Below are 11,698 nucleotides of genomic sequence, written 5' to 3'. Positions count from 1 at the left end.
GTTGTAATTATATAAATGATACTGCATGACTCACTCAGACAAGCAGGGCTGTGAAGCTATGTTCATTTCCCTCTGTTAAACACATATCCAGCCATAGGCTTGTGTCCCAAATGGCACCCTATTCCCTTTATAGTGCTTTTGACCAGGGCCCATCAGAAATATTGCACTATGTAGGGAATAGGGTGCCGTTTGGGACGAAATCCCGTAGCTAAATTTTATTCTAGATCTGCTGTCTTAACACACCTAAATAAGTTTAATGTGTTCTCATATAGTCAACTTTGCAATTGGCTACTTTTACTGTGCAAATGGAACTCATATTATACTGTATCTACAGTATGACTGTGCTTATCCATAAGTACTATGTAGTGCAAGTCTGTAGGACACTACGCTGTATGTGAACTTTAAACAACCAGTGCACAGTATCAATAATGTGTTGTCAATAACACAGTATCAATAACGTGTTGTCAATAACACAGTATCAATAACGTCTGGTCAATAACACAGTATCAATAACGTGTTGTCAATAACACAGTATCAATAACGTTTTGTCAGTAACACAGTATCAATAACATGTTGTCAATAACACAGTATCAATAACGTTTTGTCAGTAACACAGTATCAATAATGTGTTGTCAATAACACAGTATCAATAACGTCTTGTCAATAACACAGTATCAATAACGTCTTGTCAATAACACAGTATCAATAACGTCTTGTCAATAACACATTATCAATAACGTCTTGTCAATAACACAGTATCAATAACGTCTTGTCAATAACACATTATCAATAACGTCTTGTCAATAACACAGTATCAATAAGACATACTAGCTGGCAGATTCAATGTTAGCGTCACCTATTTGCATTACGAACAAGTTACAAAAGTAGGCCTGTTTGGCAGACAATAATACATTATGGGCTTTAATACTTTGCAATCAAAATAATTCTTAAGCAAATCCCATCTTTGGTCAACCTACAATACAACTAAAGGCTGCTGGTCATAAGCTCAAGGTAAACTTGATGTAAATGCATTGCTTAACCTATAGTGTGAGAAGGGCAGTGAATTGTTCTAAATGTATTATATTGCATCTAAAGTGTTGGGAATGAATGGTTGGATATAATGCAAGGATTTAGACCATGTCAGGTGCACCAAGCTAAACATCCACTCTTATGCAATGTGGTGTAAATATTGAGACAATTAACACTATCAGGTAACGTGATAAATGAATGATAAGTGAACGAAGAGGAAGGTAATAGTTAATGTACCAGAGAAAGAGAGAGGGGGGGAAGAGAATTTAAGGACCAAGATAAAGGGAGGGATAGAGGGTGTGGATGTGTATAAAACACATCCCTCTCTCCATCAGTCTCTCACTATCTCACTCTCTCCATATACACTCACTTTCTACTTTTCTTTCTCATTCTTCGTGCATCTCGGTGAGTAGAAAATGTCATCTTGTTTCTCTTAACCGGGCGGGTCTGATGTTTAAACTTCAACGCTACTCCAGAGTTTTTAAATGTAATCCCTGTTAAGTATGTTTTAATTTGTGCACTTCTTATTTTTCTCTTGATATTTTCTCACTTGAAAACTAAATGTACTCAGTAGTTGTAATGCGTCATCTCTGGAGGGAAAAAAATATATATCAACAGTTTTTGGTTCTCCTATTCTCATTCCCTTTTCCTTGCTCTCCCTTCTTTCATTCATTCTCTGTCTCATCTGGCTAACGTTACCTTGGATCGACCCTTTCCTCCCTCAGCCACACCCTAAATAGCAGGGGCACAACATTAAAGAAGTGACTCTCTTGGGGATAACACACCGCATATGGAAAATTAGTAATCCACAGATGGGATTTGCCCAGACCTTAACCTGTTTCCTCATCAGGAGTCATGTGAATTACCAGGAGAGCAGGATCGTTGCCATAACAGTGCCTGTGTATTTCACCATAGAACCTGTGGTAGAGACCATGGTTGCCTCCCAAATGGCACCCTATTCCCTATATAGTACACTACTTTGTTTTGACCAGGGCTATGTAGGAAATATGGTTCTACCATGGGCTCTGTGGAAACCAGGGTTTATTTTTATCCCTCTTCATGGAAAATACAGAGAAAAACACAAGAGACAAAAGCTATGATGAAAAAGCTACAGTATGATGCAAAACAAAAACCATATGCTGTCAGTGAATTCATTGAAATGGTTTAATGCCCCACAGATGTCCAGAAACATTATTTATTTAGTGCTTCTAATAGGTTGTGTGTTCCTCTGTTTCCCCTTTAACTATAGTTACCATGTCTGGGATCCAGCAGGCCATGTCTCTCCTCATCGCCTCCTTCCACAAGTACTCTGGGAAGGAGGGAGACAAGTTCACCCTCAGCAAGGTTGAGCTGAAAGAGCTGCTCCAGGCTGAACTAGGGGAGATGCTGGGGGTGAGTGAGACTGAGCAAGTCCTAATGATCTGGGATCAGATTGCTTGTTGCACTACAGCAGGAGTGTCAATTCCTGGAGGGCCGTCCCATTGGGCACAGACGTCGGTTTAGTTTTGATATACATTTGGTTGAGTTGTCAACTAATGTGAATTCAATGTGAAATCAACAAAAAGTGTTACCATGTCATTGGGTTAAAAGTTGGGTGAAAAAAATATTAAATTCCCCTTTGTTGATTTAAAAAAAAAAAATCAGTTTTCCACATTGATTCAACTTCATCACATTTCATGTAGGGGTTGAAATGACGTTGATTCAACCAGTTTTTGCCCAGTGGGGTGTGTCTGCTGATTTTTGTTATTTCCTTTATATTTGTGTCCAATGAAGACCTAGACAACTAGGTGAGGGCCCTGACACCCCTGCACTAGATACTGCACTGTTGCAGTATCTAGTGTTGTTCGTTAGGGTAAGTAAGCATTTCACTGTAAGGTCTACACCTGTTGTATTCGGCTCATGTGACTAATACCATTTGATTTGATTTGATGCTGGATCAGTTCTCTCTCTTCAGAGATCCATTGCGCTGGGCAGAATAGGAAAGCTGGAAAGATGGGGTCCATTTTTGAATACAGCTCAAATAAACAATACTTGTAAACTCCAGAAATGGCATCCCAAAATATTGAAACTCAAAGATTTATCTCACCATTGGCCAGAAATACAGCAATGTGTCGCCATGATCAAAATAAACAGATAGATAAACCAAGACCGTTTGTTTGCTGTGTTAAAACCTCCCACTTCTTTCTTCTGCATTCTCTCTGTTTGCAGAAAGCCAGTGACAAGTCAGCAGTGGACAGAATCTTCAAGGACCTGGACTCTAACAAAGACAACACTGTCGACTTCAAGGAGTATGTCACTCTGGTGTCCTGCCTCACGGTGATGTGCAATGACTTCTTCATAAAGAAGTAAGAGCACTTTTGCCACCTAGCGGCCGTCGTGCAAAACTGCAGGAGGAGACTTCCATTTTCTCTCCACGAAACAGAGATTTCACGGGAGGGAGATACACTTGGAGGACAATGACATGCAAACACAGTGAAGCAGTGTAGAGCAGTATTATTACAGTAATAGATAATAGTCAGGTTGAATCTGTGAATGTGTCCTTGTCATGCAAATCCATTGAGGTCCATTGATAAACAAATTAGATCAATAAACAAATTAGATGAGTATGTTCAGTCTACCCTGGTCTGGTGTCATTTTTGTGTGCTGCTGTCACTTCAAGGTTTTGTTTAAAGTTGTGATTATAATTCCTCATGAACTCAATAGATATTAGATTGTTGATTTAATGAATTGTTCCTTCAACCAAAAGTTGAGCAATTATGTCTTGATTATTTTTCCAGAAGGAACTTCAGTTGTGGCAAGTCGGATTAGATAAAGGTAAAGGTATGCAATCCGTGGCCAGTTTATTAGGTACATCCATCTAGTACCGTGTCGGACCCCCCTTTGCCTGCAGAACAGCCTGAATTCTTTGGAGCGTGAACTTTACAAGGTGTGTTGTTCAAACGTTGCTTCATTTGTATCAAGGGACCTAACATCTGCCAGGAAAATTATTCAGTTACTCCTGAGTCAGTTATTCCTGACTCTGCCATCAGCATGACTTGATTTATTAGGATCCCTATTAGCCGACCTTAATGGCAACAGCTAGTCCTCCTGAGGTCTGACACATAACGAAAAAGAAATTACAGACAACAACAAAAAATACTTTACAATTTACATACATTTAAAAACATGAACATGTACTGTGTGTGCATCTATCAGTTACACATACATATGTCAGTACACACACACACAACAAGTAGGTCACATGGGGAGGCGCGTTGTGCGTGAGGTGTTGCTTTATTTGTTTTTTGAAACCAGGTTTGCTGTTCACTTGCTCTATATAAGATGAATGGGTGTTCCATGCACTCATTCATGGCTCTGTATAATACTGTACATGTACATTAATTTGTACATGAATTTGTTCTGGACCTGGGGACTGTGAAAAGACCCCTGGTGGCATGTCTGGTGGGGTAAGTGTGTATGTCAGTGCTGTTTATACAATGGCTCGGTCTAACCCTGAATGCTGATTGATTAAAACCACATTCCAGCCAGTGTCTATTCCCCCAGCTAAATCTATGACGTTAAAAATGCCTATTTACTCTGTTCCATCTGACTGCGCAATCCACTGTCTCAATCCACTGAAACCTTGCTGTCTATCTCTTCAACATTTGAAACATTATTTCAATATTCCACTTCGACCTCCAGCTGTCCCATAGTAATGAACGTGTCGAGAGTCGGGACGAGACAGACAGGCGGCGTTTCTCAGCCAGTCGAAATCATGAATCATGTCATGACTGAGGATCCAAATAGGTCAGATCAGCTTGGCAATGGATAACTTCAACCAGACCCTCTCTCACCCACAGACAGCTCACACCCTGCTGTAAATCAAGAACAAGAACGTTCAGCTATCTCCCTCTTGTCATGCAGGTGAAAGAGGACCCAAAAGCGACTTGGCGAAAACAGAGTCTTTAATCCAGTAAAGTAAATACAAACAAAAAACACAACTTTCACTCGGAAATGACGTGAACAAACTGGAGACTCATCTTGAACAGCAGGTGAACAGCAGGTTGCAAAGTGCACTTGAACCAGACAGACTCAGACACCTGCTCACCACGCAGCATCTGAGGACAAAACACGACACGACAGGGCGATACACAAACACAGCACGGTGAATTCAAACAAGAAACCGACAGGACAGAACTGGAACAAAAGGAAGAAATAGGGACTCTAATCAGGGAAAGGATCGGGAACAGGTGTGCCGATATTAAGACTAAATGATTGATTAGGGGAATAGGAACAAATGGGAGCAGGAAAAAATCATTCTCTCTACTGTTATTCTGAATTTCACATTCTTAAAGTGAGAGAGGGATGGGAGAGAGAGGGATAAAACAGGGAAAGAACCTAATAAGACCAGCAGAGGGAAAAACTGAATAGAATGGGAAGCACAGGGACAAGACAAGATAATTGTAAATGACAAAACATGACATAATTCCCACTCAATCTCAGTGTCAGCAGGCGCACTATTATTAATTCTTCAGGGCAACGGAGGAAATCATCAATGAGTGAACGGTCCAGCACGTCCCGAAGAGGAACCCAACTCCTCTCTCAGGACCGTAACCACATCCCAATCCACTAAAATATGGGTTCCCCCAATGTCCCGAGAACGTCTGTCCATGATCTTATGTTACCTTGTAAACACTGCGCCTGGAAAATTACTGACCTATAAGCAGGGTGCTACAAAAGGGGTGCGAAGAAAGGGCTTGACACAGGAGACATGGAAGACAGGATGGACGCGACGAAGATGTCGCGGAAGAAGCAGTCGCACAGCGACAGGATTGACGACCTGGGAGACACGGAACGGACCAATGAACCGCGGAGTCAACTTACGAGAAGCTGTCGTAAGAGGAAGGTTGCGAGTGGAAAGCCACACTCTCTGGCCGCAACAATACCTTGGACTCTTAATCCTGCGTTTATTGGCGGCTCTCACAGTCTGTGCCCTGTAACGGCAAAGTGCAGACCTCACCCTCCTCCAGGTGCGCTCACAACGTTGGACAAACGCTTGAGCGGAGGGAACGCTGGACTCGGCAAGCTGGGATGAGAACAGAGGAGGCTGGTAACCCAGACTACTCTGAAACGGAGATAACCCGGTAGCAGACGAAGGAAGCGAATTGTGAGCGTATTCTGCCCAGGGAGCTGTTCTGCCCAAGACGCAGGGTTTCTGAAAGAAAGGCTGCGTAGTATGCGACCAATCGTCTGATTGGCCCTCTCTGCTTGACCGTTAGACTGGGGATGAAACCCGGAAGAGAGACTGACGGACGCACCAATCAAACGACAGAACTCCCTCCAAAACTGTGACGTGAATTGCGGGCCTCTGTCTGAAACGGCGTCTAACGGGAGGCCATGAATTCTGAATACATTCTCGATAATGATTTGTGCCGTCTCCTTAGCGGAAGGAAGTTTAGCGAGGGGAATGAAATGTGCCGCCTTAGAGAACCTATCGACAACCGTAAGAATCACAGTCTTCCCCGCAGACAAAGGCAGACCGGTAATGAAGTCTAGGGCGATGTGAGACCATGGTCGAGAAGGAATGGGAGCGGTCTGAGACGACCGGCAGGAGGAGAGTTACCCGACTTAGTCTGCGCGCAGTCCGAACAAGCAGCCACGAAACGGCGCGTGTCACGCTCCTGAGTCGGCCACCAAAAGCGCTGGCGAATAGACGCAAGAGTGCCTCGAACACCGGGATGACCAGCTAACTTGGCAGAGTGAGCCCACTGAAGAACAGCCAGACGAGTGGAAACAGGAACGAAAAGGAGGTTACTAGGACAAGCGCGCGGCGACGCAGTGTGCGTGAGTGCTTGCTTAACCTGTCTTTCAATTCCCCAGACTGTTAACCCGACAACACGCCCATAAGGAAGAATCCCCTCGGGATCAGTAGAAGCCACAGAAGAACTAAACAGACGGGATAAGGCATCAGGCTTGGTGTTCTTGCTACCCGGACGGTAAGAAATCACAAACTCGAAACGAGCGAAAAACAACGCCCAACGAGCTTGACGGGCATTAAGTCGTTTGGCAGAACGGATGTACTCAAGGTTCTTATGGTCTGTCCAAACGACAAAAGGAACGGTCGCCCCCTCCAACCACTGTCGCCATTCGCCTAGGGCTAAGCGGATGGCGAGCAGTTCACGGTTACCCACATCATAGTTGCGCTCAGATGGCGACAGGCGATGAGAAAAATAAGCGCAAGGATGAACCTTATCGTCAGACTGGAAGCGCTGGGATAGAATGGCTCCCACGCCTACCTCTGAAGCGTCAACCTCGACAATGAATTGTCTAGTGACGTCAGGAGTAACGAGGATAGGAGCGGACGTAAAACGTTCTTTTAGAAGATCAAAAGCTCCTGGGCGGAACCGGACCACTTAAAACACGTCTTGACAGAAGTAAGAGCTGTGAGAGGGGCAGCAACTTGACCGAAATTACGAATGAAACGCCGATAGAAATTAGCGAAACCTAAAAGCGCTGCAACTCGACACGTGACCTTGGAACGGGCCAATCACTGACAGCTTGGACCTTAGCGGAATCCATCTGAATGCCTTCAGCGGAAATAACGGAACCGAGAAAAGTAACGGAGGAGACATGAAAAGAGCACTTCTCAGACTTTACGTAGAGACAATTCTCTAAAAGGCGCTGTAGAACACGTCGAACGTGCTGAACATGAATCTCGAGTGACGGAGAAAAAATCAGGATATCGTCAAGATAGACAAAACAAAGATGTTCAGCATGTCTCTCAGAACATCATTAACTAATGCCTGAAAAACAGCTGGCGCATTGGCGAGACCAAACGGCAGAACCCGGTACTCAAAATGCCCTAACGGAGTGTTAAACGCCGTTTTCCACTCGTCCCCCTCTCTGATGCGCACGAGATGGTAAGCGTTACGAAGGTCCAACTTAGTAAAGCACCTGGCTCCCTGCAGAATCTCGAAGGCTGATGACATAAGGGGAAGCGGATAACGATTCTTAACCGTTATGTCATTCAGCCCTCGATAATCCACGCAGGGGCGCAGAGTACCGTCCTTCTTCTTAACAAAAAGAACCCCGCCCCGGCCGGAGAGGAAGAAGGCACTATGGTACCGGCGTCAAGAGACACAGACAAATAATCCTCGAGAGCCTTACGTTCGGGAGCCGACAGAGAGTATAGTCTACCCCGAGGAGGAGTGGTCCCCGGAAGGAGATCAATACTACAATCATACGACCGGTGAGGAGGAAGGGAGTTGGCTCGGGACCGACTGAAGACCGTGCGCAGATCATGATATTCCTCCGGCACTCCTGTCAAATCGCCAGGTTCCTCCTGAGAAGTAGGAACAGAAGAAACGGGAGGGATGGCAGACATTAAACACTTCACATGACAAGAAACGTTCCAGGATAGGATAGAATTACTAGACCAATTAATAGAAGGATTATGACATACTAGCCAGGGATGACCCAAAACAACCGGTGTAAACGGTGAACGAAAAATCAAAAAAGAAATAGTCTCACTGTGGTTACCAGATACTGTGAGGGTTAAAGGTAGTGTCTCAAATCTGATACTGGGAAGATGACTACCATCTAAGGCGAACATGGGCGTAGGCTTCTCTAACTCTCTGAAAGGAATGTCATGTTTCCGAACCCATGCTTCGTCCATGAAACAACCCTCAGCCCCAGAGTCTATCAAGGCACTACATGTAGCACCCGAACCGGTCCAGCGTAGATGGACCGACAAAGTAGTACAGGATTTTGATGGAGAGACTTGAGTAGTTGCGCTCACCTGTAGCCCTCCGCTTACAGATGAGCTCTGGCTTTACTGGACATGAATTAACAAAATGTCCAGCAACTCCGCAATAGAGGCACAGGCGGTTGGTGATCCTCCGTTCCCTCTCCTTAGTCGAGATGCGAATCCCTCCCAGCTGCATGGGCTCAGACTCTGAGCCAGAGGAGGGAGATGGTTGCGATGCGGAGCAGGGAAACACCGTTGATGCGAGCTCTCTTCCACGAGCCCGGTGACGAAGATCTACCCGTCGTTCTATGCGGATGGCGAGAGCAATCAAAGAGTCCACATCTGAAGGAACCTCCCGGGAGAGAATCTCATCCTTAACCACTGCGTGGAGTCCCTCCAGAAAACGAGCGAGCAGCGCCGGCTCGTTCCACTCACTAGAGGCAGCAAGAGTGCGAAACTCAATAGAATAATCCGTTATGGACCGTTCACCTTGGCATAAGGAAGCCAGGGCCCTAGAAGCCTCCCTACCAAAAACTGAACGGTCAAAAACCCGAATCATCTCCTCTTTAAAGTTCTGGAACTTGTTAGAGCAATCAGCCCTTGCCTCCCAGATAGCTGTGCCCCATTCTCGAGCCCGGCCAGTAAGGAGTGAAATGACGTAAGCAACCCGAGCTCTCTCTCTAGAGTATGTGTTGGGTTGGAGAGAGAACACAATCTCACACTGCGTGAGAAAGGAGCGGCACTCAGTGGGCTGCCCGGAGTAGCAAGGTGGGTTATTAACCCTAGGTTCTGGAGGCTCGGCAGGCCAGGAAGTAACAGGTGGCACGAGACGTAGACTCTGGAACTGTCCAGAGAGGTCGGAAACCTGAGCGGCCAGGTTCTCCACGGCATGGCGAGCAGCAGACAATTCCTGCTCGTGTCTGCCGAGCATGGCTCCTTGGATCTCGACGGCAGTGTAACGAGCGTCTGAAGTCGCTGGGTCCATTCCTTGGTCGGTTCCTTCTGTCATGCAGGTGAAAGAGGACCCAAAAGCGACTTGGCGAAAACAGAGTCTTTAATCCAGTAAAGTAAATACAAACAAAAAACACAACTTTCACTCGAAATGACGAGGACAAACTGGAGACTCGATCTTGAACAGCAGGTGAACAGCAGGTTGCCTCGGGAAGGCACTTGAACCAGACAGACTCAGACACCTGCTCACCACGCAGCATCTGAGGAAAACACGACACGACAGGGCGATACACAAACACAGCACGGTGAATTCTAGACAAGGAACCGACAGGACAGGAACGGAACACAAAGGAAGAAATAGGGACTCTAATCAGGGGAAAGGATCGGGAACAGGTGTGGGAAGACTAAATGATTGATTAGGGGGAATAGGAACAGCTGGGAGCAGGAACGGAACGATAGAGAGAAGAGAGAGCGAGAGAGTGAGAGAGGGAGGGGGAGAGAGAGGGATAGAAAGAGGGAAAGAACCTAATAAGACCAGCAGAGGGAAACGAATAGAATGGGAAGCACAGGGACAAGACAAGATAATAAATGACAAAACATGACACCTCTCCAAATTCACACAGCAATGTGCCTGGTTCACAGACGTTTTCCCGACAAAACTCTAACATGTGGGGGGGTGGCAGCATCATGTTGTGAGGGTGCTTTGCTGCAGGAGGGACTGGTGCACTTTACGAAATAGATGACAACATAAGGGAGGAAAATGATGTGAACATATTTAAGCAACATTTCAAGACATCAGTCAGGAAGTTAAAGCTTGGTTGCAAATGTGTCTTCCAAATGGACAATGACCCCAAGCCTACTTCCACAGTTGTGGCAAAATGGCTTAAGGACAACAAAGTCGAGGTATTGGAGTGGCCATCACAAAGCCCTGACCTCAAACATACAGAAACTTTGTGGGCAGAACTGAAAAAGTGTGTGCGAGCAAGGAGGCCTACAAACCTGACTCAGCTACACCATCTCTGTCAAGAGGAATGAGCCGATATTAAATACTAATTGAGTGTATGTAAACTTCATACCCACTGGGAATGAGATGAAAGAAATAAAAGCTGAAAAAATCATTATCTCTACTGTTATTCTGACATTTCACATTCTTAAAATAGCATGGTGATCCTAACTGGCTTAAAACAGGGAATTATTGCTAGGATTAAATGTCAGGAATTGTGAAAAACTGAGTTTAAATGTATTTGGCTAACGTGTATGTAAACTTCTACCTTCAATTGTATAATAATAAACCAATATTCATAATTCCTGAAATCTCCGTGTCAGCAGTGGACACTATTATTAGCTTCTTCAGGAGCTCTAGAACAAAATATGTATTTGGTCTAGACACTGTATTCCTGAAGAGACACAAATATTCTCTGATTGCCCCTATTGCACATCTAGTTTATCTGTCCATAAAATATGGGTTCTTCCCCAATGCTTGGAAGTCTGCTGCAGTGATACTTGTTTTAAAAATCTGGTGACCCAACACTGTTGGAAAATTACTGACCTATAAGCATTCTTCCAGTGCTATCAAAAGTAGCTGAAAGATGGGTGGCTGATCATCTGACTGATCACCTCATTCAAGGCAACTCCATTCATCAAATGCAATTTGGATTTAGAACTAACTATTCTACCGAAACAGCCATTTCCTATTTTCTGAAGTGCATTAAATCTAAACTGGACATAGGTGGTGAAGTCGGTGCAGTCTTTTTGAATCTTAAAAAGGCCTTTGAGGGGGCGGAGCTAGCATGTTGGAGTGAACGGCTGTGCGTGAGAGGCTCCTGCAACTTTTTTGCAAAATAATCTAATTTAACCTACTTTATTGCACTTTTTACAACAAACGTTTCTTTCTAATACAAGATTGTAACTTTTTATATGAAAATGCCGAGTAATAAGCGACCAAAGGACAATAAATCCACAGCAGAGGCCTACTCCCCACTAAACAACGAG

The 11,698-nt window shown here is 44.7% G+C and overlaps 1 protein-coding gene across 1 annotated transcript; it reads left to right on the top strand.

Annotated features, from left to right (window-relative positions):
* Window positions 1-1,298: 1,298 nt before the first annotated feature.
* LOC124042829 (ictacalcin-like) lies at window positions 1,299-3,646 on the top strand. The gene is made up of 3 exons (XM_046360956.1): window positions 1,299-1,434; window positions 2,279-2,421; window positions 3,238-3,646. Exons 2-3 carry the CDS (start codon window positions 2,284-2,286, stop codon window positions 3,376-3,378), a joined length of 279 nt encoding a protein of 92 aa, XP_046216912.1. The 5' UTR covers window positions 1,299-1,434; window positions 2,279-2,283; the 3' UTR covers window positions 3,379-3,646.
* The last annotated feature ends 8,052 nt before the right edge of the window (window positions 3,647-11,698 follow it).

Source organism: Oncorhynchus gorbuscha, linkage group LG09 (assembly GCF_021184085.1).
Source record: "Oncorhynchus gorbuscha isolate QuinsamMale2020 ecotype Even-year linkage group LG09, OgorEven_v1.0, whole genome shotgun sequence".
NCBI classification, from domain to species: Eukaryota; Metazoa; Chordata; class Actinopteri; order Salmoniformes; family Salmonidae; genus Oncorhynchus; species Oncorhynchus gorbuscha.
This window is presented reverse-complemented; position numbering and strand designations above follow the sequence as displayed.